The sequence below is a fragment of the Lontra canadensis genome, unplaced genomic scaffold (assembly GCF_010015895.1).
Source record: "Lontra canadensis isolate GAN:19392208 unplaced genomic scaffold, GSC_riverotter_1.0 scaffold58, whole genome shotgun sequence".
In the NCBI taxonomy this organism is placed as follows: domain Eukaryota; kingdom Metazoa; phylum Chordata; class Mammalia; order Carnivora; family Mustelidae; genus Lontra; species Lontra canadensis.
The window spans coordinates 620,404-646,462 of record NW_022631052.1 but is presented as its reverse complement, the minus strand read 5'-3'; the positions used below and the strand labels follow the sequence as shown (position 1 = coordinate 646,462).

At 55.3% G+C, this 26,059-nt stretch overlaps 1 protein-coding gene across 4 annotated transcripts; it reads right to left on the bottom strand.

Annotated features, from left to right (window-relative positions):
- Positions 1-498: 498 nt before the first annotated feature.
- Positions 499-22,492, bottom strand: MSI1 (musashi RNA binding protein 1). 4 transcript variants are annotated; one of them, XM_032876149.1, is made up of 15 exons: positions 22,309-22,491; positions 22,099-22,139; positions 21,453-21,534; positions 21,270-21,354; positions 18,342-18,383; positions 16,688-16,780; positions 13,038-13,086; positions 11,732-11,814; positions 11,170-11,287; positions 8,469-8,549; positions 7,106-7,162; positions 4,107-4,175; positions 3,228-3,415; positions 2,734-2,797; positions 499-1,644 (listed from the first exon to the last, which is right to left on the bottom strand). In XM_032876149.1, the coding sequence occupies exons 1-14, from the start codon at positions 22,365-22,367 to the stop codon at positions 2,756-2,758; spliced, it is 1,089 nt and encodes a 362-aa protein (XP_032732040.1). In that variant the 5' UTR covers positions 22,368-22,491; the 3' UTR covers positions 499-1,644; positions 2,734-2,755. The 4 variants fall into 4 exon arrangements, with proteins under 4 accessions (XP_032732040.1, XP_032732041.1, XP_032732043.1 ...); XM_032876150.1 differs by having other exon boundaries at positions 3,228-3,382; XM_032876152.1 differs by lacking the exon at positions 7,106-7,162 and having other exon boundaries at positions 22,309-22,492.
- Between the last annotated feature and the right edge of the window lie 3,567 nt (positions 22,493-26,059).

The window sequence follows — 26,059 nt, the reverse complement described above, 5'->3', positions numbered from 1 at the left end:
CAAACAAATCAGAAAACGGAATTCCAGGGCCCTGAGCCCATGGGTGGGCCCAGTGGGGGTGGGATGGGGTCACAAGAAAGGGAGGAGAAGGAAGCTGAGTCTCTCATGACTCAGCTCAAACGTGTAGAAAATTAAAAATAAAAACCAATAAAATGCAGCTTCTCTTTTATTAGGAAACATTAAAAAAAAAAAAAAAAAAACAAAACCACGAACAGCCGCGCATCTCAGTAACAAAGATTATTGCTTTGTGTTCTCAGGGCTAATAGGTTAAGCACCTCACACAGACAATTAACTCTCCAAAGGGGGTTTTCAGGGATGGGAACTATGATGGGGAAGAGAACTTAGGTCCCCAGCCTCAGACCTGGGAACGAGGGACACAGAGAGAGGGCCAACAACAGGTAGGTAAGCCTCAGCCCTGCCGAGCCGGCCAGGTCACTCACTGTTCATGAAGAGTCAGACCCTGAGCCTCTTTTTCCTTTGAAGGGAACTTGGAGGGGCTCGGGCTGCCAAGGGACCATCCTGGTGGGAAACTTCAGTGAGAAAATGTGGGGGTTCCCTGAGAAGCCCTTTGCTATCCCCTGGGTTCCACCCCTTCCCAAAGTGCTCCCTTGATGCCCGCTCGTGGGGGGCTCAGAGCAGAAACCATGAAGGCCTGACCTAGGTAGGGGCAGGGGGAGACCTTTGGAGAGTTAATTCCTTTCCAGCAGTGGCTCCGGGCGAGCCCTTCTCTTTCCTCACCCCTTGCCCCCACGCTGGGTTTTTGGGGTGAGCAGGCCCAAGGCCTTGACCCCTAGGGCCTGAGTGAGCGGGCTTGCCTTGGCCACAGTTGAGGCCTGCAAGCTTACAGTAACGGTGTCTGAGGAGGAGACAGAAACACAGGGGGAGACCTTTGCCAGGTGGGGTGAGGCAATGCCCTCACCCCCAAGGGGTCTTAGAGAGGGGTAGGGGCTTCACCTCACAGTATTTACATATGATACAGGACGGGATGGTTCCAGGGGCTTGGCCTGGCCTACACAACCCTGTCCTCCTTTCCAGGGCTGGAGGGAGGTAGCCAGGGGCCCACACCCACATAGACATTTTGTTCTCAGCTGGTGGGGGGGCACCTGGCCCCTTGCCCCCTGCGGCCTGGGGCTTCACATTCACAAACCTAGAAATAGTTTAAAAAACGGTTTCTTTAAAAAAAAAAAAAAAAAAAGTAAAGAGAAAAGGAGGGGAAACCAGAATAAAAAACAAGCATAGGGCTTGCGGCCTAGAGCAGACCCCCTCCGCCCTCACTCTAGCTATGCACAAATACAAAAGCCTTCTGGGGGGGGGAGGGTCCTATGGGGGCACGGCAGGAAGGGAGGGGCACAGACCTGAGAGGGGAGAACCAGGGGGGTGGGGGGCAACCGGCTAATCCAAAATAAATAAAAGCGGGCAGGAGAGGGGCAGGTGGGGGAGGGGAGCCAAGGGCGGAAGAGAGGGAGGTTAGTAGGGGAGCCAGACGCTGTCCGGGGGCAGCAGGGCAGGGGCCGGGCCCAGGGAGTGGGGGGCAGGCAGTAGCGGTCCGAGTCGCTGCGGGGGGAGGGGGCGGCGGCTGCGGCTGAGGTGTCCCCGCCCCCTCACTGGCTCACTGTGGTCCTCAGTCAGCTGCAGGCTGGGGCGCTGGAACACAACAGGTGGTTAGGGGTACGCAGAGTCTACGTGTCTCCTCCCCCGCCTCTCTTAGGGGCTCCTGGAACGCAAGCAGCCTCTCCTAGCAGAGCTCTGTTCACACACTTCTCAGGCTCTGTTCCCTGTTAGGAATGCCTTTCCCTAGATTTTTGCATGACTGGATGTATTCAAGTAGTGCCTTCTCGGAGGCACTTTTTCTGAACCTCTAATCTCAAGCAGCCTCTTCACACGTAATTTGGAAGTTCATCATTGGTCCACTTGATTTTTGTCTGTAGCATGAGAGGGGCCTTGTCTGTCTCCTACATCCCTCTTTCCTGAAACAGTGCTCCACTAATGGTCGTTGGAATCAATGCAGGAAGGAAGGAACAAACGAAATTCCCGAGGTTCACCCAGGATCCCCCTGTGACCATGTGTACAGAGTTCTCGCTCTCTCTCTCTCTGGACATGCATGTATGCTGACAGTATCCCGTTTTCATGGCTGTGTAATATGCCGGCATATGCATATGCTGACTTAGTACCCACTCTCCCTTTGATGGGCATTTCAGTGTTTTGCAGTTTTTAAATTTTTAAAAAAATTTTATTTAAGTAATCTCTACACCCAACAGGGGGCTTAGAACTCAAGACCCTGAGGTCAAGAATCACACCCTCTTCCAACTGAGCCAGCCAGGTGCCCCGATTTTTTGCAGTTTTTAAAATAAATGCCTAGAAGTGGACTCGTTGGGTCAAGGGCATTGAATGTTTAACATCTGGATTAACAGTGCCAGTCTGCCCTTTGGAAACCCTGAGACAAGTTACCTATTGCTTCCCCTACACCCTCATCAATGTTGGGCATTAGGCATCTTAAAAAAAAAATCTTTGACAGGTGGCATTGGCTGCCTTATTGTGGTTTTCATTTACATTTTTTATGTAGCAGGCTGAGCAGCTTTTCAGGTTCATTGACCACTGCGGTCATGAAAGTTCTGTCTCCTCCCTGCACCGTGGGCTCCACGAAGGCGGGGACAAGGTCTGTGTGCCAGACGGCGCTGCAGGGTGCCAGCATCCCCAGTGCCACCCACCCCAGACCCTGGCCCACCTCCTCACCTCCTGCCACCTGTTTCCTGCTTCAGTGGTACCCATTGGTGAAAGCTGTGGCAATCAAGGGACCCTGGGGGAGAAAAGAATTTGACTCCTAGAATTCCTAGGGATGCAGAGAAGACCCAGGGGCTCCTTTCTTCTGAGGAACACCGAGGGTGAGGCACAGACCCTTGTCTAGCCCTGCCATACTGCCCCCACTGCAGACGCAGGAGAAGACACTCTAGGGTAGGGCTTGGGATCTGCGTATTACCAGTACCCTGGTTAAAATGAGGGCACCCCTGAGCTAGAATCTAGCCTCCATGTGGCCAGAGACAGTGAGTCTGCATGATATTCCCAGAGCCCGCCTCATGCCTGGCCCATGGATTGAATGATGAGCCCCACTGTTCCCCCTTGGTGACCGTCTCTTTCCATCCATCCTCCCTCAGCCCCCTTCTGCCCCTGCAAACAGACAAAACCTCTCCCTCCTCCAACTTGTGAGTCTTCCAGGACTGGCCACTCACCCCAAGACTGTGGCCAAAGCCGGTGCTGGGGGCGGGGCTAGCAGCGCTGATGTAACTGCTGACCCCTGAGTCCTGGTTGGCTGCCCCATAGAGCTCGGCCATGGGGCCAGGGCTTGTGGTCCCCAGGAAGCCCCCTGTGCGGCTGGGAGTTGAACCTGGAGGGGGAGCCATCGTCCAGGGGTGAGAGCCTGGCAACCCAGAAAGAAGACGGTGATAGCCCCGGCGCCCACTGCTGCCCCACGACACCCCCCACCCCCAAACAAAACCTGTTCCACCCACTTAGCATGACCTTGAGCCTTCCCTCTCCCTTATCCCTACATCCCAGCGGGATGGTGGGTCCACTCCCTGGAGGTCTCCCCAGGCCCATCCACCGCCACCCATCTGGCAGCCCAGTGCATTTTCCAGAATCGACATCACTCCACTGCTTCAATGTTCTGTGTCTCCCAGGGCCTGGTTCCTCCTGCTTGTCCTCCCCACGCCCTGTTCCTGTACTCCCCCCAGGCTAACTGGCCTCTGCTTGGGACACTTTTCTTCCATTTTGCCTTCAAGTTGGAAGTTAAGGGGTATGTCCTCTTGGAAGCCTTCCTGAGAGGCTCCGGCTGTGAGCACCTCTGGTACCAGGCTTGCTCCAGCAGAGCAGGCTTGTCCTTCAGAATGCCTGCCTCTGTCACACCCGATGCCCCCACCAGCCTGTAAGCTCTGGAGGACAGGAGCCTCCTTCCTGGCTGGCTCGCCAGGTGCTCTATTAATACTTGGGGAGCAAAGGAATAAATAAATAAGTCCTTCTGAAAAACGGTGGCAGTAGCTACCTCCTCTCCCCTCTAGACTTCTCTGCCCCAAACACCTCTCCTCTGCTTCCTGCACCCCAGAAGTCCTCACCTGTCCCTCGAACCACAGCCGCCGCCGCCGCCGCTGCCGCCATTGGTCCATAAGCAGTGAGAGGAATGGCTGAAAGGAAAGGTATGGGCACTTCAGTGTGCAGGGTGAGGGGACTGAAGTGGACAATGGAGGCCCCCTCTGGGCAGCATCAAGGCATCCGCATCGAGGCAGAAGGCACTCCCTTAGGGCACCAGCTGTGCCCTGACCCACAGAATGGGTGGAGAAAGGAAGGAGAGTGGACAGCTTCCTAGCAATGGATTCAACCTCAGTTTCCTCCCACCCCCAAACTCGAGCGACACAGCTAAACAACGCAAAACTCGGGGTAGGGAGCGGGGCACCCCACCCTGAGCTGCTCTGAGTGATGCCCCTTCTCTAGAGAGTGCCACTGGCCGGACGGGACCACCAAGCCCAGAGGCCCCCAGGAGCTTATGGCCAGCAACCCAACCCCAGGCGACTGCGCCAGTGGCTGACTGACATGGGGTACAAGAAGCCAGGCCTGTTGCCTCAAGGTGGGGCCAACGCTGGGGTGCAGTGCCTGTCTCAGAGCTCCCGGTGGGATCAGGCGGAAGCCAGACTCCAGTCCAGGCCACAGTTCAGCTTCAGCCCTTCTGCCTCTCCTGTTTCACTCACTGTCCTTCTCCTGAGGCCGCGTGCCCTCGGTAAATTATATGCACCCAATTCCCCGCCTCAGGGCTCCCCTGACAGCCTCTGAAACGACCACTATCTCCCCCAAATTCCCCTAGCTCCTTCTCTCGGTTCCCTTCTTCACATACAGATACTGCTATATCCTTGTTTGCTGTCTGCCTCCATGGTGCCCAGCACCCTGTCTTACACACAGTAGGTGTTTAATAAATGCTGAAGGAGTAAAAGGAACCTCTTCTTTTTACCCCTAAGATATCTCTACACCCAATGGGAGGCTTGAACTCACAACCCGGAGGTCAAGAGTTGCATGCTTTTAGGACTAAGCCAGCCATGCACCCTTAAGAGGCTCCTCTTCTTAAATAAGGGGTTGGCTTGAACCTGGAGCTCCCTGGGGCTGCGGTAGTGGGTGAGCGCCCTCTACCGCCTGGCTCTGCCACTGCAGCCCCTGAGGCCGCACCCCACCCAGAGTCCTCTGAGTTGGCATTTGCCCTCAGGAATACAGTCTGCCATTCCAAAATGCACCCCGTGGGGCTGTTTTGGTGACCTTGACCCAAAACTGGTACTGGATTGGGGCTAGCGACTCTGGAAATGGCCCCTGAACAGCCTTGGGTCTGGGGGATTAAAGTCTGGGGACAGCATGATTCCTAAACTGTGGAAGAGCCTTGCCTAAGAGCCAATACAGTTGGCTCCTCACCCCGACATCCCCTTCCTTGGCCAGCCTCGCTAAGGCAGCCTCCTGCCCTTGGCCCTAAGGCCTTAAAGCATCTCCGTTTTATTTTCCCTGTAGGACTTCTCACCCTCTGCAATTACTTCATTCGTTTGTCTACTTATTTACTGCCGTCTCTCTCCACTGAAATACCAGCTCCAGGAGCCAGGGATCTTGTCCGTCTCATTCATGGCTGCATCCCCACCTGGAAGAGCATCTGGCATGATAAATGTCTCCTGAATGCCTGAAGGAAACACCCACATCTCCTGAAGGCAAGAGAAGAGTCCAAACTCCAGGCCTTCAGGGAAAGCCTCCTCCCCTGCACCAAGCCAGCCGCTGAGGGGACGTGTCTTCTCAGTTCTTTTAAGGGCAGGGGCTGGGCTCTGATGCCTGGTTCTCAGTCTGGTTAAGCATTTCCACAAAGCAAAGTCAGCACAGCCAACCTGAGTAACTGCTTATCACAACTGTAAGGGATTACTCATTTATATAATAAGTATTTGGTTTCCTCTCTAGACTGCACGTCCTGTGAGAGCAGGGCCTGGCCCTGTCTAGTCCCGGCCGTGCCCCTGGGGCCTGGCTGAGTAACCCACGTAGTAGGTCCTCAGCACAAAGTTCTGAAATGAGGAGAAAAGAATCCTCCTTCCAACATCTCCATGGCGGGTCAAACCCAACTCTGCTCAGGGAGGGGTATCTACCACCCCCCACCTACAGGACTCTTTACTCCTTCCCCTTTCCTCATCCCGTTTTCTTCCATTCCCCATTTTGGGGGACCCCCGAGCACCCCTTGGAAGGAAGGTGTCATCGCAAGCTGCATCCATGCTCACGTCCTCCACACACGGCCAGGTTGGGAGGGAGAGTCTGGGGTGAGGTGGGGGGAGAAGCAGGTTGAACAGAGAAACCCCCTGCAGCCCACCTTCGCTGCACATGCCCCGCCCCTCCTCCCGGACTTGGCCACGCCCCCGGCCCCGAAGCAGGGGCTGCCGGTCCCAAGCAAAAGCTGCAGGGGGAGAGATGGCTCCGGAGGAGGCCAAGTGCGCCTTCAGGCAGCTTGTTCGGAAGCTACAAACGGGCAGCCTGAGGGCTGGATTTGGCTCTCACGAAGGTTTCGTTTGGCCTGCAGTGGTTTAACAATTTCAAATTCGTTGCCAACATCTGAGAACTATTGAAAAATCCATTCAGAAGCAAAAGCTGGGTTTCTGGCTTCCCTCAGAAACTGAGATCTCCAGCTACTAGGTGGGCATCCCATCCCGGCAAGGGTCGGCTGGCACAGAGTGGAGGCATGCGCACTCCAGTGTGTCCAAGACCCCACCGGGCCCACTCTAGTCTGAGTGTGAGGCCCTGGCTCTTCACTGCTGGATCCCAGAGTCTAGTCTACTCGGTGCCTGGCACATGGGAGGTGCTAGATAAATATTTGCCAAATAGATGAATGAGTGATTTCTCCTCCATCTGCTGGGCTTGGCCCCATGCCCCACCCTTCAGGGCCATGAGCTACACAGACTGGCCAGGGCCCGGGCAGAGTCTGTTGTCCCCACAGCCAGAGCGCTGCTGGACAGGAGAAAAGGGTCCCACTAGCTTTCCCCGGGGAAGACCCCTGGGTCCTTCTCTTTCTCCCCGTGTGGCCTGTGAGGTGTAGGAAATCCGAGCGACTGACCTGTAAGCTCGGGGAGGACTGGGGCGCTCGGGAGAGGGGTCCGCTCTACACGGAATTCTAAAATGAAACGTAAAACAGCTTAGGAAGATCCAGGGGAGGCCCCTGGGGCACGGCCCAGGGAGGACGGGTGCACCCACAGGGATACTGGGTAGGGGGACAGGCCATGCACAGGACCCCAGAGCTGGGATGGGGAGAGCACGGTGCTCAACAGGCAAAGGTGGAGAAGGCAGAGGAGAGACAGAGAGAAAAAGAACAGGCGGAGTTGCCATCTACACCCTGGGCGCTGGCCAATGCCAGAGCGACTGTTCTGGTGTTTTTTAAAAGATGTTAAGATTGCACCAAAACGCCTCCCAGAATCCTCCTCTTCTCCTGTGTGTTTCTTTGTTTGTTTGTGGGGAGGAGCTGGTGAGGCAGCACTGATGAAAAACCGTGACCCCAGAGCCTGTCAGGCTCAGGCTGGGTTCCCAGCTCCACATCCTTCTAGATGATGGGTTGTCTTAGCAAGACCATTTGCTCTCTGAGACTGTTTCCTCACCTGTAAGATGAGGATGGTCATCCCTCCCCCGTGAGTGTTGTCAGGATTAGACAACATCGTGTAGAGGAAGGACGCCAAACTGGACAGCCCAAGAGGCAAAGGATGCAAGTGCTCAGGGACCCTCTTGAAAAAGGCTCCCCCCACCCCCAAAAAAAACCAGAATGGAAAAAGAAAAAAAAAGCATGCAAAAATTTGATGTCTGATATTTCAAAGAAAACAACACTGAAGACCCACCATGGCAAAATTCAGAGCTGTGTTGGGCTTCCTACCACTTACTCTAAGGTCTAGTGTTATTTTTATTTTGAATTACAAATGAGGGTGATGATCATCAAGGTTTTGGACTGCTTTTCCGCATTGGAGGGGGGCGTGAAAAGTCTTATTGGGCCTTTAGAGGGCTCAGCGGAGCACGTGGTCATTGTAAGCGTTGACCGTAAAAGACACAGCTGGCATTGGCCCTCAGGGAGGCTCCCGCCACAAGTCTGATGCCTTCTTTGGTGGAAGTGGCAACTCAGAATGGCGTGAGGAGGGGAGAAAAGGCAGGATGCAGGCAAAGATCTGCCTGAGAGAGAACCGTGCCATGCAGGACCACGTGGGGGTGGGTGGGTGGGGGGTCCCCAGGTGGGGGGGTCCCCACCTTCTGGGGAGGAAGGGGGAAGGGGATGGGTGGGGAGAGGTGCTTCTTCCTCAGACATGCCCTTCCTTCCAAGCCTCCAGCAGGCAGACCCGCCCTCCCCCAGCCATGCACCCCCCGACACCGCCCTAAGGAGTCAGACTGCTGGGGGAACCGGGGACATGCTGGCAGCAGAGGGACAACCAAGCAGGACTTACCAGGGAACTGGTAGGTGTAGCCAGGGGCGAGGCCTGTGTAACTCCGGCTGGCATAGGTTGTGGCCTGGAAACCGGGGTAACCTGATAGGATGAGGGGGATAGTGTCAGAGGCCTCACCTAGTGCCGCCACCCTGCTCAGCAGGGAAGGATCTGAGCCACTCTTTTCCCTCCCCACCTCACAGCACAGATAACAGCCACATTTACCAAACACCTTCTGTATGCCAAGCCCTGGGCTAAGCCCACTGCATACTTCATTCTCTCCTTAAGCCTCAAAGGAATCCTAAGAGGCAGGTCCTATCAGGAACCCCATTTTACAGATGGGGAAAACTGAGGCTCAGAGAGGAGACACATTGGCTGAGAATAGTTCAAACCCTGACCAAGATCCTTTGCGCTGACTCCTGCCTCCCTTCTGTCCTCATCTGCACTCTCCTCCAGTCACACTGGCCTCCCTGCTGTTTCTCAAAGCCACCAAGCTCCTTCCCACCTCAGGGCTTTGCACAGGCTGTTTTGTCTGCCTGGAACACTCTCCCCCTGCCAGTTTTTCCCGCGACTGTGTCCTTGTCATTGTGCAAGTCCCAGCTCAAATGTCACCTCCTTGGAGAGGTCATTCCACAAGATTCCTCCCTCCCATCAGTTACAATATTTATCAATTTTCCTATAGCACCAACGATAACATTATCTGAACTTATCCCAGGGCTTTGTTGTTGTTGTTGTTGTTTTTATTTTAAGTAATCTCCACACCCAACACAGAGCTCAATCTCAGGACCAACCCTGAGATCCAGAGTCACACTCTCCTCCAACTAAGCCAGCCAGGAGCGCCTCCCAGGGTTTTTTCAAAGAGCTGATTTTCTGTCTTCCGCATCTTTTATTTCTTATCTCCAGGACAAGCTCCTGGTTCCTGCTACATGTATGCAGCTAATATGTAACTGCAGCTTTGCCAGAAAAATCACAGAGTAATAATAACAAGCAATGAGAGTAATAATGGTGTCACCGGGATTCGCATTCAGAGCTAACTGGTTCCAAGTCTCTTAACCACTCTTTCATTCTTTGTCGTTTTTAAAATGGGGTGAAACCAGCTAATGAATCACCTTGAAAAGAAAACGGGTCTCAGTGTTCCAGACTGAAGGAGGCTAACGAGACAAGACAACTGAACGCAATATCGGATTCTAGCCCGGATCCTATTTGGGGGCAAAAACATGCTATAACGAACATTACTGGGCCAACTGATCAAACTGGGAAATAGCTTAAAATATTGGAAAAACGTAATTGTATGAAGTGGATTATTATCATATGGCTTCATGGACGAAAGACCCCTAATCTTAGGAAATAACACATTGAAGTATTTACAGGCTAAGGGCCATAATGCATGTAATTTAAGCTCAGATGATTCAGTGGAAAACCACCAGTGTATTATGTGTGTGTGTCTGTACATTTATATATACACACATATATACGCATACAGAGAGAGCAATGGGTAAAAGCAAATGGGATATAATATTAACCATAAGGTACATGGATATTCTTTGTATCACATTTTTGCAACTCTTCTGAAAGTTTGAAATTACTTCTGAATAGAGAGTTAAAAGAAAACTTGAAGCAAAGACGGTGCCCTGTGTGGATGCTGCTTTCCTCACCCACTCTATCTGTGATCCCAATCCTGACCCCTAGCCCATGCCATGGCCCCCGTGCCCCCACCACCACCTCTGAATTCCCAGAGCTCCCCTTCCTCCGTTCCTGGCAAAAAAACTCCTCTACACAGTTCTCTTTCTGTGTGTATGCATCTTGTCTCTCTAGGGAGACTGTGAGCTCCCTGGGGCGCCCAGCTCAGATGTCACCCCCCCATCGTTGTGGGTCCCCAGCACTGTTGGCTCCTCCTTACCTTCCAAGGTTCATGGCCCCCTGCACTTACTCCAGGGGACCTCCCGGACCACCAGGTGGGTTTTGGGTGCCTCCTTGGACCTCCCACAGCCTCCCAACGCTATGCTATAAACCTACTGACTCCTGCCTCCTGCTTGATGGGAAAGCCCAGGAGGGCAGGGCCTGCCTCTCAGAAACTGCTCAGTGCCTATCAGTTGAGTGAACAAGAAGCAGCTGCTTTCTTCTTGCCTTCCCCAAAGTTTCTGGGTCTTTGTAAATGCTCTCCCCTCTGCTTGTAACACTACACCCTTCCTTTCTCCCCTGACCTTCTGCAACTAGCACCCACTCAACCCACAGCCCTCAACTTAAATGGAACTTTCTTTCTGGCTTCTCCAAACCTCCGTCCCAGTTCCCTACACCCATGCCCTCTGTGCCCCCTAAACTCCATCCAACCCTATTTATTCATATTCTTGTTTTCCCTGCCAGACCACAAAGCTCCAAGGAAAGTCACTGCTCTCTTTGCTGGCACACTGCCCTGCATTTTACAGTTGCTCAATCACTACGAGTTGGATGGATGGATGAACAAGTGGACAGATGGACAGAAGGATCGATGAAGAAGGAGCAGCTGAGCCATTTTCTGGCCACCGCCAGAGGGCAGCACCCCACAACCAAATCACCCCACCCTGGGTGGGCTGGGAAGCTTGAGCTCCTTGGTCCCTACTCCAGCCCAGGGACTCATGCAGGAGGGCAGCCCACAGAGGAGAGGCAACACCTATGCAGCCCCTGGGAACCCTGGGAGCAGTTCTGGGCAGGAAGTAGCCACAGGTGCAGGCCTAGCACATACCCAGCATGCCGATGCCCAGCATGAAGGCGTCCATCCCATAGGGCATGACTCGAGACCTCCCCCGGGCTGAGCCCGTTGGCGACATCACCTCTTTTGGCTGAGCTTTCTTACATTCCACCTGCAATGAGACCTGAGAGTTAGTCCCTCCTCCAGACAGCAGGGTCGCAGACCCTCTGGTTCCCTAGCAGGCCTCCTGTCTATTAGGTTCCTAGATACCATTCATGGACTGCGTAAATGGTTTTGCAGGCCGTAGTGGCTTACACCAAGCCCGTGAGGGGGGTACTACGGGCACAGATGTGGAAAAGGGCTCTAAGCAGGAGGTCATCTGCCTAACGAAGAGACTGGCAAGTGGTAGAGTGAGAAAGGTTAATGGGGCCTCTGCCTCCACCAGCCACTTTTTGTAACCACAAGGAGACACGGGCTTCAGTGTCCAGATCTTCAGCGGGTAGGAGAACCCGGCTCTGCCCCATGGACTGTGATTCCCTTCTGCGGGCCTCTAGAACCTCTGAGACCCCCCCGCCCCATCTCTCTCTGCACCTCCACCCATCCGGTCCCCCCTCACCATTTTGTTGTTGATTTCATGGAAGTGGATTTCACACACTTTCTCCACGATGTCCTCGCTCTCAAACGTGACAAACCCGAACCCTAGAGCGCAAAGGTGGGGACAAAAACCAGGGTTTATGGTCAAAACCCAGCCTCTAGTGATACCACACCAGCACTCCTCTCTTACAGGCCACTGCCTGAGAGTTAACAAAAAGCCTCTGCCCACAGCCTGGGAGCCTTTCAACTCCCTGCCTGCTGAGGTGGGGTTTCTAGCCCCTGCATTACACATGTGAAAGCCAAGGCTCAGGGAAGTGAAGTGACTTGTCCAAGGTCACACAGCAAATTAGAAAGCATTACAGCCATCATGAAAATACACTCAACGTGCCTTTTCTCCTTCTCAGGTGCTTCCCAAAGGAAGGAAGAGCACACGCAAACACTTATGTACATTTACACAGAAGCGTACACACACAAACCTATGTTTGTACACGGTCACATATATATATGACACACAGATGCCCGCACACACGCGCACACGCATGCACACACACACACACACACCTAGGGACCCACATATCATAGATACCTGGCAGCACTCACAAAGGCCCCCTCTACATGTGAATAGTTACCCTGACACACCAAACACATACAAATATTCAGACACAGATACCGTCACAAGCACAGATACAAATACACACATACATACACACATACCCACCCTAGCACATACCCCAATCCCCAAACAGGCTAATACACCCTGAAGCAACTGGAGAAACAAACCATGTCCTTCCGGGTGTGCCCCAGGGGTTGGAATGGGATTTCTCAGAAGGCAAGGCCCCTGGGAGAAAAACAACCAGGCAATGCACACTGTGGCCCAAATGCTCACAGGTTCAGGGGCAAGGGAGTTGGGGGCTGGGCTCAGCCCGCTGGTGGGGGTGGAACGCAGGAGCAGATTGCTGGAGGCTGTGCAGTCAGCCTGACCCTGGGGCGGCCTGGCCTAAGCTCTGGTTACCAGGGACAAGGTAAAGCCCCAGCAGACACAGGCTGGGCAGACAGCGGCTGGGGCGGGGGTGGGGGTGTGTGGGGAGGGCTCAGTTTGGAAGGGGGAGGTTGCTCCTCTGCTCCTCTCGGGTGTCTGCAATTGGGCGAGTTTCTAGCACAGGAAACGGCGGGACAAAAGCCTTCTGTAAGACCAGGCCCTGGAGAGGATGCAGATCCTTGGGGATAGGATGTCAGGAGGCAAGATGAAAGGGCAGCTGTGACCTGCAGCCCCCTGGCTGACCACAGGCCCCCAGCCTGGCCTGGGGAGGGGGAGGCGCCACACTCACCTCGGTGCCGATTGGTGGTTTTGTCAAACATCAACATGGCATCGTCCACCTGAAACAGAGCCCGCCATGGTGGACCTACCAGAGACCAGGGTACCCGCCACAAGCCCGCAGCAGGGGCTCCCACACCCACGTGCCTCTCGTGCAGGCTAGGCTTTCGCTTTGAACCAGCTCCCAGTGCAGGGGATGACTTTCCATCCGCTACCCCACCTGGATGTCAAGGCACCTCCCAACCAACCACCAGATTCTCGACGGACAAGCCTGCAAATACGAAGCACCGAATACGTGCCTGCCTCTTGGCCCCATCATCCTCTCTACAGTCCCGGCAATGGAAGAGCCTCGTTCTGTAGATCAGGAAATGGGCTCAGAGAGGTAAAGTCACCCACCAAGGTCACACAGCAAATCCTAGAGCAAGCCTGGGAGGAGGAGGAGGCACGGAGTGGGTGCTCAAGAAGGAAATATGGGAGCAAGATAAAAACGGGGCAATGAAAGCCTCTTCCCTTTCTGCAAAAGGCCAGGAGGACAGCAGCCACTCCAGCCAGACTTGACTCCCCTCTGCTGGTACAGATCTTTTCCTCTAATTGAGGTTTCCTTTTGCTAGAGGCTGTAATTAAAGCAAGTAGAGTTCAGTGCCTGGGCTGCTTGCCTCCCACTGACTGGGGGAGGGGCAGGGGCTGAGGAAGGGGAGTGGGCTACATGATCCCCCCTCCCTCGCACCCCAGTCTTCTCTTCTTGCTACTCCCTCATGGCACCCCCTTGGATACATGGACAGCCAAAGGCTTTAGCTTCCCTCCTGCAGTCTCATTTCCCTCCCTTTGCCTACAGCTGGTACTTCCTTCCTGTCCTCTTAATTCTTCAGCCAATGTCAGCCACCTCATGGGGTTAAGCTAAGGTTTGATTTGTCCTTGGTGGAAATCAAGGGCTGCTTCTGTACCCTGCCCACCCCCATCCCTCCACCCCCCCCAACACACACATCCCATTTTAGCTGCTGACCCTCCCCCAAATGGTCAGACACCCAAGGGATGAAGGAAAAGTTCCTGAAGCCATTGGGTACAGCCTCTCCTCCACTCTCCTTGGCTCTCTTTCCAGCCTGTCATCTGCCTCATTAAAGTGGCGAAGGCAGCCTCTGAACAGGGTGGTCCCCCAGCTCTCCTGAGGTGCCAAGCAGCACCATGTCTCTGACGCTCCCCTGGGAGATCCAGGACCCCACTAAGCCAGGAGGCAGCGGGGTCCCTGGAGGATCTCAGAGGGAAATGACACCTCCCCTCCCCAAGGAGCTTCCAGTTCCAGGGGCCTGCGGCAGAGTACCCCTGCCACTCTCACCCTTATGGACCTATTCTGTGTCCAATCCCAAATCAGCTAGACCGGCCAAACTGGACAGAAACTTTGGGCTCCGCACATCTTCCCCTCCCTCTTGTTTTGACAATGGAAAAGAGAAATCCAGAAATCCAGTTGTGATAAAAATACAGGCTGCCAGTAGGAGAGACTAGAAATGGAATCCAAGATCCTGCATTTGCTAGTTGGGTAACCTTGGGCTAGGTTTCCTCATCTGTAAAATGGGTGTAACAGTGTTTATCAATTGTATAGAGGAGATAAATGACATAGCACCTGTAACACGAACTCACATTACCAGGGATACAGTAAGTGCTTAATAAGTAATAGCTATTATGACCTTTATTAGGGAGGTCTTACCCACAGTCACATGGGGAAAGAGAACGAACAGCCCAATACCCCTTGCTCTTGAAGGTTCCCTGAGGACAGCGCCCAGGTCAGCTATGGTGATGGCCATCCTATCTAGCACCTTGACTTGTACTCAGTAATTATTTTTGAAATAATGAATAAAAGCCACACCCTCTTCCTTAATCCTATAGCTCTAATTTCCTGCCTGACCCACAGAGTGATTCAGCCCAAATCCACAGCCCTTCTGGCCTTCCTTCACCCAACGATCCGACTCCACCACTCCTGGCCCCTCAGATCCTTCAACCCTGGCCTTGGCTAGACAGACCCCTAGCGAGGCAGTGGGGTTGAGGCCAGGGCAAGGAGCAAGAAAAGTGGCTGGGGGTCCAGGGGACCCCCACTGGTGTCCCCTCCTGAGGCCAGCTGAGGGGAGGGAGGCTCCCAGCCCAGTGTCCTTAATAGGCTTTGGTCTCCATGGGAACCCGGGGGCAGGGGGGCTCCGGCAGGGGGAGGGGAGGCGGCCGGGGCCTGCTGACCAGTGGGAGCCGCCAAGTTCGGCGGCCGCTAAGCCTGAGTGGCAGCCATGGCGGCTGACCATTGTTCCCCCCTCGGCGGCGGCCCCTCGATCCGGGCGGGGGGCCCCCCGCCGCGGGGCCCTTGGCATTCCCGGCTGTCCCCCTCGCTCCCTGGCAGCCTATTCTCCGGCTCCCCCTGGCCTCCCCGGGCCGGTTTCACATGCCAACGCCGATTTAGGCCCGAACAAAAGACGCGGCCGCTGACGGCTTCTCCTGGGGCCCGGTTGCCATGGCAACGCCGGCCCCGGGGGCAGGCGGCCTCCAATCACAGCTGCTGGATCAGATTAGTGCGAGCTCTAATGCTCGGCGCTCAGACACAAAGACACCCCGCCGGAGCCGAGCGGGCCTGCTGCTTCCCAGGAGCGCCCTTCCCTCTGGGGCCGAGACCGCCGACCTGCCCTCCGTCCTGTACCCGGGTCCCCACGGAGGCGCCTGAGCCTAGGCCTCTGGCCTCCACGCCGCCTGCAGCCGCTGGCCAGGAGACCTCCCACCCTCTCCTCTCCTCCCCTAGAGACAGGGCCCTGGAAACCCACCCAGTCCCCAGCTCACATCCCATTCCCAAGGCTGCCGCCCTTGGCCTAGCAGGCAACTGAAAACGCCTTGATGGGTAGGTAGAGACGAAGCCTGTAGACTGTCTCACGTTATGGAAGACCAGGGACATTAAGCATTAAGCACAGCAGCCCTCCTTCACCCCCAGTCTTAAAACTTGGCCCCCTCTTTGCCATATCCCCATGGGACCTTGATGCTCCCATCACTCACCTTTCTGGGGACACCCTATTGTCTGACGATGCCACATCTCCTTCGTAAACTAAACGGTCCAGAAATTTAAGCTCAATGCACTTCAGAGCTGAGAGCCAATCTGCTGGGCCTGATCAGGAATTTAGGGTGCTCTCCTCAGTGACCCCCCTCAAATAGCTAGGGAATCAGCACCTCCCCCCAGCTCCCACCTGTGCAAGCAGGGTGCTGAGTGCAATGGGGAATCATATTTATTGCCTCCTTATCATCCTCACCAGGAAGAAGTGGGGGAAGGTGCAACCGCCCGTCGCCTGGACAGGTGCAAACTCCCAGGAGGCTAAGGGGTGACTAGATTGAACTGGCTAGGGGAGAGCGGCCTCCCTTGGGAGAATGAAGATAAGCAAGAGAAAAAACACAGGGGAAGGGCAACAACAGGGACAGCTACTGTGTGGCTTCTCTCCCCGGGGCTGTGTCCAGAGGCTGGGGCCCACAGACAGGACAGGAGCCTGGCCTCACCCACAAAAGGGCCCAGTCCCCTTTTCACCTTTTTTTTTTTTTGCAAGAATTGGAATGACCTGGCTGGACTCTGCCTGGTACTGACCAATTCTGCAGGGCTTCCACAGCCCATGAAAGCACCCCCAGCAAGCACCCCCGGTTTTGACCCACCTTCCCGAACTGTTCAAAATACTGCTTCACGTCCTCCACCGTGGTGTTCACTGACAGCCCCCCAACAAAGATCTTCTTCGTTCGAGTCACCATCTGTTAAGGGGAGGGAATGAGAAAGTGGGCATCTGAGTCCTGTGGCCTACTGCCACCAGCAGGGGCTCGAGCCCTCCTGCCAGGGCACCAGCTGACAAGCTCTCTGTGGCCCTAGCTACTCAGAACCCCCCCATGGACCCCCACCTCTAGGCCTGTCATGGGCAGCTGTGCACCCCACACGCTGGCTGGCTTGAGTGTGCCTCCCTCCTGCCTCCATCCCTGGGGTCTGTGTAGGGGAAAATGCCTTCCATAAGGACCAATGCAGGGAAGGGGGCAGGTTAGTGACCCAAACCTATAGTGTAACTCAGAGACCCTCACCAGCACCCCTGGGAGAGACCGAGGCCCATCACAGGGCTCCCCTGAACTCAACGCCGACATTTTCCTCCTCAACCTCCTCCCAAACCAACCTCTGGCAGCCCTGTGGCCCCAGCCCCGTTTTAGGAAGAACACATGGTCCTAATTACCCCAGGAGCGCATGGCTAATCCACAGCAATTCCCAGCCCCATCCTAACACTAAAGCACCTTCTGTCACCAAACTGCTTAATGGAATTAACCCAATTCCGACCATGTGCTCCCTGGTGCGGCTTCCTTCCAATACCTGCTCCATAATTGCTTTCAGGCCCTCTGCTGGATCCTTCTAGAGATGTCCCCTTCCTGTCTCCTACAACTTGTCCCTCTTCCTTTGCTGTGGCGGGAGCTGGGCACCATGGTGGAAGCCACTGGCTCAAGACCTTAAAGCATCCTGGTTCCTACCTAACCCCTCGCAAAGGGGGAAAGAGATCTCCTGGAGGAGGACCTAGTCCTAGGACCCAAGTCAGCAGACTCAGGGGTCCTCCGCTCCCTGTTCTGTAATCAGCCTTCCTTCCTGTCCCCTATATTTAACCATTTAAAAATTAAGATTTGGCTAGTTGCCTTGAGGCCTGGAATAAAATCTCAGACCCCTACGCTGCACCAAAAGTCTTGAATGCTATATAGCTCAACTGCTCAGAATTCACACACACCCAGAAAAACTCACCACCACACCGGAGAAAGAAAACACTGGGAGGGCAGCCACTCAATCCAAGTTGAAAGACAACAGGTGACCAACTCCATGCTCCCTTCCCCCTTTGCAAGCTGAATACAGCAAACTTGTAGGTAGGAAGGAGACTGGGGGTTAAAGACAGCTCCCCGGCCTGACTCTAGCTCAGCCTCAGGGGGTGTCTGTCCTGGGTTTGACCTCCCCAGGGGCATTGGGTTTAGAGGCTGTGATCTATGAGGTCAGACAGAAGTCGACTCAGGATCTGAAGGATACTGGCTTCAAATACAGGACAATGAATCCCCCTGAGGGGTTCCTCCTTCTCCCAACACATGCAGCCTCCCCCAGTCCATCCCAGAGCACAGATGGAAAGAGGCAGGATGTCTTCAATTCACAAAGCCAGGACATTAGGGATATGTCTTCCCATCCCAGTCTATTCCAGAAACACTCCCAACAGAGGTTCCAGAAGCATCTCCCATAGACGGGAATGCTAGGGAGACCCCCACCTGAAGTAACACGGCTCTTCCCAGACACAGACATACCCACCTTAGGCTGTGCTCGCCGAGGAAAGGCCACCTTGGGATCAATCTGAAAGAGAAGTGAGAGGTAAAGGGATCTTGGTTCTCGCACTTCAAATGGGTGAGCACACAGCCTTCAGCCCTGAAGAATTCTCTCATCCCAGGACACAGAGGTGACACAGAGGGGAGAGGAATCACCACAGCCTCTAGCCAAAAAGTGAAGTGGTTCAGCAATTAGGCCCTAGTGCTAGGCTGCTGGGTTCAAATCCCACTTACATTTTTTCCCAGCTGTGAGACCCTGGGCAAGTTACTTAACCTCTCTGAGCCTCAGGGCCAACCTCTCCTGCAAAACAGGCAAATAGTAACACCCATCCCAAAGGGTTTGTCCCCAGACTTTGAGATAATGCTTACAAAGCACTTGACAAAGTGTTTGGCTCACAGCAGGAACCCCAACAAAGCAAGCAAAGTCTTAACTCCTTTGAGCACAGGGTACTACTCGAGGCCCTTCTCACCTAATGACTTCACGCAGGTACCTGTCTAGGTAAGGCATGCAATCCAGACTTTGGAAGCCTTGTGAATGGAAATAACTCTTTGCTTTAAGGTAAGAGTTCATAAATCACCAGGAATGGACTCAGTTCTATTCCCTCAATACTATCGACATCTAACAGCCCTCTTTGAGGCTGCAAGCGAAAATGCGGCCAGGCTTGGAGTGAATCAGGGCGCGTGTTCTGGTAACGTGCAAGGACATGGGACTTGGACTCCATCAGAAATTCGGGGTTCCAGCCCAAGCCTCTGATTTTGGCAACCTGCCCGCCCCTCTAAGCCTCAGTTCCCTCATCTGCAAAGTGGGGATAATCACATGCACTTTTCCCAGGGGCAGCCATGGGGAATCAAATGAGATAACAGGGGTGAAAGCAGCCCTTTGTGAACTGCCCTTCATTGAGCAAACAAAGGTGCTATTGCCAGCAGGCCACCTTTGCCCTTGGCTGTGAACAACCAAAGGAGAAAAGCAAGACGCACCTGGGTGCTCCTGGGTACTGATAAACAGCAAATGCCAGGGCAAGAGACATGGTCATCAATGCAGGACCGATGGGGCCTGGTCATTCCAGAGTTTCTTGCCACCCACCGGGGTGGATATCACTCAGAAGCTCACCAGCAAATCGCAGGGAAGGTCTACCTTGTTCCTTCCGTTCAAAACTCAGCCTCATTCTAGGCAACCGGCACTGGCTCCTCTCTGCCTAAATGGCAAGAACCAGGGATCGGCCTCCTCTGGGCTCTCCCACTAGACCTGCCCACAGAGAAGGAACCTCTAAAATCCATGCTGGGGCAATGTCTCCTCTCTCCCAAAGTCCCACTGAGCTCCAGGGGAAATCACAACTGCCCATTTCCCCTGTCTGAAGGTGTGATTTCGTACCTCTACGGACATTTTCATCCTTCTCTTTCTCCTGGAAGCAGCCTCCCCAGCCACCAGAGCACCTCAGACAGTCCCCCTGCGCAGACCCTGATGGGGAGATGGTACCCAAGCCACGTCCCACAGACCCACGCACACCCGATCCCTGACACACCCCACCTCCACTCTGACTCACGGCTGGTAACATAAATAAAACCCAACAAGTAAATAAAAGGTGAAAGCCAGAACCCAAAATAGACTCCCCACAATAAACCTCCCTCCCAGCCCCCCCCCAGACCCAGGCCAGAGAATGCCAAACACAAAGCCCTTGCCTTTTTGAGTCCCAAACCCCAGAAGGATGCCCATCACACCCTCCTTTCCCTCTTCCCTCTTCCCCTTATCAATCTTCCATGACCCCGCCCCCACCCACCCCCTCCCAAGCCCCAGTCCTTAAATCTCAGCTTCCTGAGCGCTGCTGAAGCCATCAGTGCATTCTGAGGACAGGGGATGGTAGGAGAACCGGCAGCTTGATGGCAGATAATCACCAAAAACAATAGGCCACTGTCTCTCCATTCCCAGCTTGGGTCACTCACTCTGCGCCAAGAAGATCCTTTCAGAGCCGGCAAAGTTGAGGCCTGGCCTCATTTGCTCATTACTGTGAGCAGGAGTGGGAGCCACTGGGCAGAGATAACAGGAGCTGGGGACAGGCGGTAATTTAGCAAATTCTTGGGCACAACCGGCTATTGTTACAGGTAAACAGGAGCCAGGGACTGACCCAAGCAGGGAGGCCCAGAGCTGGAGGAGAGTGGGGGAGTGTGGAGAGAGATCACACTGTCCCAGCCCCCTGGCCTCCGGTCACCCCATCACAGAGTAACCCCTCCTCTGACTTTCTCCTTTTCCCTCTCCCCTAGAGCAGGGGCCTGGGCCAGCGCCCCCTGGAGGGCCCAAGACACTGGGGAGCAGTGGGACAGCAGTAAAATGTTTTAGGAGTTTGAATGCCAGAAAAGCAGCCTCTCCTCGGATCCAGCCCTCAGAAGGGTTGTTTCCAGGCAAGCTAGTCCCCTTCTCATAAATCCTTTCTCGGGCAAAGCAGGTTCCTGTCTTCCACACAAAGCGGGGAGCTCATAGACCAAAAGGGGAGGGGGGGTAGAGGGGGACTCAGTGATGCTTTGCTATTGGTTTGGACCGGTGGTGGTGGGGAGTCAAATACTAGAGTCCAGAGAAGCCACGGGGTGGGTCTCTGCAACCCTGACTCACCCAGTCTGGGCTAGGGGAGGGACCTAGCCCCACCCCAAGCTGCTCCGGGAGGCACCAAGATTAGTAGGTACGGGGAGGGGCTGGGGGATGTTAGCATCTCACCGCAGGCCTGGGATTCTTCTCCTCTCCCCACCACCCCCGACTCTAGTGACAAAGTTTCGGAGCTTGGTAGCCCTTCTGCTCAGAAAACTCCTTCCTTCCTTCCTTCCTTAAGGGACCCATCCAACTGTCCTCTGGGGAGAGTCCTGACCCTCTCCTCCGGCGGCCTCCCTCTCCCAAAGGACCCCCGACGCCCGGAGGGCTACTCACTGTTTTGGAGTCGAGCTCGTGCCGCGACTGCGCCAGCACTTTATCCACCCCCGCCTGGTCCATGAAAGTGACGAAGCCGAAACCCCTGCGCGCGGTAGTGAGGGAGAGGCAGATGGTTACAAGGCAGTGAGTGGCGGTGGAGGGGGGCGAGCCGGGAACAGGAGGAGGGGGTGAGAGGCTCACCTGGATCTCTTGGTCAGAGGGTCCCGCATCACCAGACACTCCTTCACCTCCCCGAACTGGCCGAAGTATTCGCGCAGCCCTTCTGTAACCACACACCCGCCTTCGGACCAGCTCGGGGCCCGCGCCCTTCCCCCCTTCCCCCGTCCTTTGCCCCCGGTGACCCCGCCGCGGCCCGGCCGCCCCCGCGCCAAGCAGCCTGCGCACTCTCCACTGCCCCCCCCACCCCGTGGCCCTCACCCAGTTCCCGTGGAGCCTTCTGGCGCCCACGGGGGCTCCAGGAAGCCGAGGGCCGAGCTGGGCTGGAGGGGGGACGGCTCCGGCCGGGTTCCCGCCGCTCCGGGAGCCGCCTCACAAAAGTTTGAGCCGCAGGTGCGAGCGGAGTTGGCGCTGCCGCCGGAGGGTCCCGGGGGCCCAGCCCACCCCCCCGATGCCCCCCTGAACCCCTCATCTCCTCCCCTCCACCCGCTGGGCCGTGCGCGCTCGCCGATCGCCCTGCGCTCTCGGGGTCCCCGGGCGGGGCGCGAAAGAGGGCGCGGGGGCGCCCGGGGTCAGCAGGGCGCAGGGCCTGGCTGGGGTGTCCGGTTCCGGGGCGCCGGGGGGTCCAGGGTGCCCTGCCTGGCCGGCGGGCGCTCCCGGGCTCGCTCACCCTGCGTAGTCTGCCAACTGAGTCCCCCGATGAACATCTTGCTGCGGGAGGAGGAGAGACACAAAGGGCCCGCGTGAGCGCCGGGCGCCAGGGCGCAGGGGGCGCGGGCCCGGGCCCCGGGGAGGCCCGGCCCGACCCGGATCGGCCATGTTGGCGGGGCCGGGGCGGGCGCGGGCCGGGCAGGCCGGTCCGGGCCGGTCCGGGCCGTACCAGGGGTCGTGCGGCGAGTCCGGGGAGGCGAGGCCGGGCTGGGGCGCGTCAGTCTCCATCGGGAGCCGCGGGCGGCGCGGGCAGCGGAGCGGCGGCGGCGGCGGCGGCGGCAGCGCTCGGCGCGGGGCAGATGAGGAGCGCGGCGAAGGGGGCCGGACGGACAGGCCATGCTGCCCCCTCCCCCGACCCCGCTCGGGCGGGCGGGCGGGGACGGCCGAGGGGAGGGCCCGCCGGGGGCCGACCTGCCGGCTCCTCCCCCCACCGCCCTGCGCGCATAAAGCCCCGCGCTCGCCCGCGCGCCCGGGCGCCCGCCGAGGCGGCGGCGTCCGGACCCCGCTCTTACCCGGCTCCCGGGTCCCCGAGGGCGAGAGAGACCCCGAATCCCGAGGCGGGCCGGGACCAGGGCGCGGCCGCACCCCCCACCCACCCCAGCGCGGGGCCGGGCCGTGGGAACGCCCTCCCGGAATGAAGCGCTTCCCGGTGCCTTCAAGGTAGCTCGGTTCCGGATCGGGGACCCCCTAGTTCTCCCTCTCAGGTCCCCGCTATACAGAATTTAAGAGCTCCCCAATCTCCCTGGGTCGGGAGGGAGATAGCCCCAGTGCCCCCTCCATGCGCCCCGCGTTCCAACTGGTGAAGAGCCCTCCATTCCCCCAGTGGGAATGAGAAGCTGCCCCCAATTTCCTCAGAGCCTGATTCAGGGCTGCCCCTCAGCCGCCCTCAGCCCACTCCCAGTGTCCCATATTCTCTGTATCCAATCTGGGGGACCCTTCCACTGCATCGCGTCTCGAGTGGGAAGACTCCATCTGCACCCCAGTAGAAACCGTGTCAGTTTCCTGAATCCCTTCTCGGCCCCTGCTGTACTTACCAGCTCCCCCAAATCCCTCCTGTATGGTCTATTGAGGACCCCCCCCCCGCAATTTCAAGTCCGGGTTTCCAGTTTAATGCCACCCGCACCCCCCAGCGTGAGGAGTCTTCACTGTTTCTCACACTCCTGGCTCGCTTGTCAGCCCTACTCGGACTTCTGTTTGGATTCGGGAAAGCCGGTTCCGGACGCTCACCCGCCCTCCCCACCGAGGCTGGGGGAGAGGTCAGTGCCGCTTAGAACCTCCGGTTTCCAGTTTAGGAGGCCGCCGGCTCAGCTGTGCACCTTCCCCTCCGAATGACACTCCCCCTCTTTTGCAGAGTTCTAAGCCCAGCTCCATCGGATTGGAAGACCCTCACCTCAGCTGCCTCCCCACTGCGTTTGGAGTTACTTCTCTCAGTCTGCCTCAGTTTGAGACCTACTCCCCAAGAAGGCAAACGCCTTCACTTCTCACTTCCTCCTCCCTACGCCTCCATCTCCTGAGTCTCTGAGATCCCCTCCCATACTTTTACCCTAGGCTCCTAGGAGCCACCTCGCCCTCCCCCAAAACTCCCTCCCTCCAGTCCGGGAACCCTAATATCCATTCTGATCAGCTCCAGAGCTAGAGGCCACCCTCCCTGTCCCCAGGTCGTCAGACCCATCTCCTCTCCTCAATTCCCTGGCTGAGACCAGCCAAGAATGGGTCCAAGCTGGAGGCCAAGAGAGCCACTCCCCCCACACCCCCCATCCCTGCTAGGGATCTCATTGCCACAGGAGCCTCTCCCTCCCAACTCACCTCCCACTCCTTCCCCCTTCTCTACCTTAAATCCACTCTATGTAACCCAGTGACAACCCTAGATGACAAACCCGTTGCTGCTTACCCTGACATCCATCCTTCAGTCATCTACCTTTTATTAATGTGCACAGCAGCTCTGTGCAGCATAACCCTGACCTCTGGAACGGTGCCCATCCCCCTCTTCTTAGTATACCTTCCCTCCCCCTCCCCCAAGCTACCCCACACGTAAGAAGAGTGAGAGACTCAAGTTAATGGTTTCCTTGGGGACCTTCTGGGAACACTCAGCAGGTATATCCTGCCACCCAGTGTGCATAACACTAGAAACAAACTTGCTTTTTCCTGTTTTTATTGTCCTACTTACCCCACAGCTTCTCAGCATCCCCTGGACTAGGGGTGGGGGAGGGCACCTCACCCAGGGTATTTCTCACCATCTCACTGCAACCTGGAATATCAGGTGTGTCCTGGGAGTGACACAGATGAGGGTCAGCAGGTAGCGAATCTGGTGTTAGGGAACCGGCTATTGGTAGGTCTAAACTTCAGGTCCCTTGTGGGTAAAATGGGCCCAAAATGGGGAGGTGCGGGGCAGGGCTGGGGGCAAGTGAGCATTGATTTGTGTGCTGATGCTGTTGGACACGTGGCTTGGAGGATAGGAAGCCGGTAAGGGTCGTTAACTTAGAGCCAGCCAAGGTGGCATGAATGGTACATGGAGATAGGATCCATTGATTAGCGTTCTCATTCAGGTTCTCAGAAGGGTCAGCATCTCATCTAGTTGTTGTCCCTACCTGGTTTGAGGCACAGTGGACTTACAGAAGTCTCCTGCTACCATAGGTTCATCTCAGCCTAGCCGCTTCAGTCCACTTTGTTCCCAGTAGGGGTAGCCCTCATAGGACAATGAAGCTGTAAATGCATGATCCTTGTAGTAAATTGAGGATCTCAGTGGTATTAAGGAAAAATGATCTTCAGAGCAACCGGCCCAGACTCCAGAATTAGGAGATTAGAGGATGCCGTTCCAGCTCTTTCTCTCTCCTACTACGCACACCGAGCATCACTCAGAGAAGGAAAGAATAATTTGCTGTATAGTGTAAAAAAAAAAAAATCCTTTCCAGAAACCCAAGGAACAAATGACACTATGCCCAAGCACTCTGATGCAAGTTGGTACCTTCATTCTTTCTACAAATATTTATTGAACACACGCGACTAGCCAGACATCACCTTGAATGCCGTATTCCTAGCACTACCTTTGTGAAACTTGCTTTCTAGAGACAGAAGTCAGCTAACAAACAGGTAAATAGATAGATAGGTAAATAAATAATATGTCAGATGTTCGTACGTGCTGTGGAGAAAGGAAGGGGGATAGGTAGGTTGGAAGCATGGAGAAGAGGTTGATAAGCAATTTTAAATCAGTAAATTTATAGGGAGGGGTGGTGTTTTAGCAAAGACTTGTAGGAATGAGGTACATTAATCTACTGTTGTGATCCAGAGCTCTCTTTTAAGCAGAATGTCTGCATCTCTTGAGTGCAATGATAATAGATATTCATAATTTGACTTTCATTGCTCTAAAACTGTGGTTCCCAAACCCTAATGTGCATAAAAAATCACCCAGTGATTCTCAGTTGACACAGGGTGCCTGGGAGCTTTGAAGAATGCATTTTTTTTTTTTACAAGCGCCTCTATCAGATGATGCCGATGGCTGAGGTTTTCTTCAGACCACTCTTGAAGAAACATTGCTTTAAAATACACTGAAGAGTCTTCTAGAATGACAACAACAACAAAATTAAAGATTAAATTGCAGTCCATGTGGTTTTGGTGTTGAGAGTATTTCACTGTGTTTTCATTCTTTGAAGGAGCAAAGACCCAAGCAAAACCATGGATTACCCAGAACATTCCATGTCTTGTCCATACAGGAGAAGGGAAATTTTATCATAAGCTGATTAGGAGCCAAATATGTATAATCGGTGTGTTTTGCACACTTCCTGTCATTTTGGCTCTAATTTTTCTGTTTTTGTTTTTGTTTTTGTTTTCCTTCTCCCAAATTTCTGGACTCAACCAGGAGGGGATGGGCCAGGGTAATGAGAGCACGTGACAGGTTGGACACTGTTTCTGGCTGAGTCAGT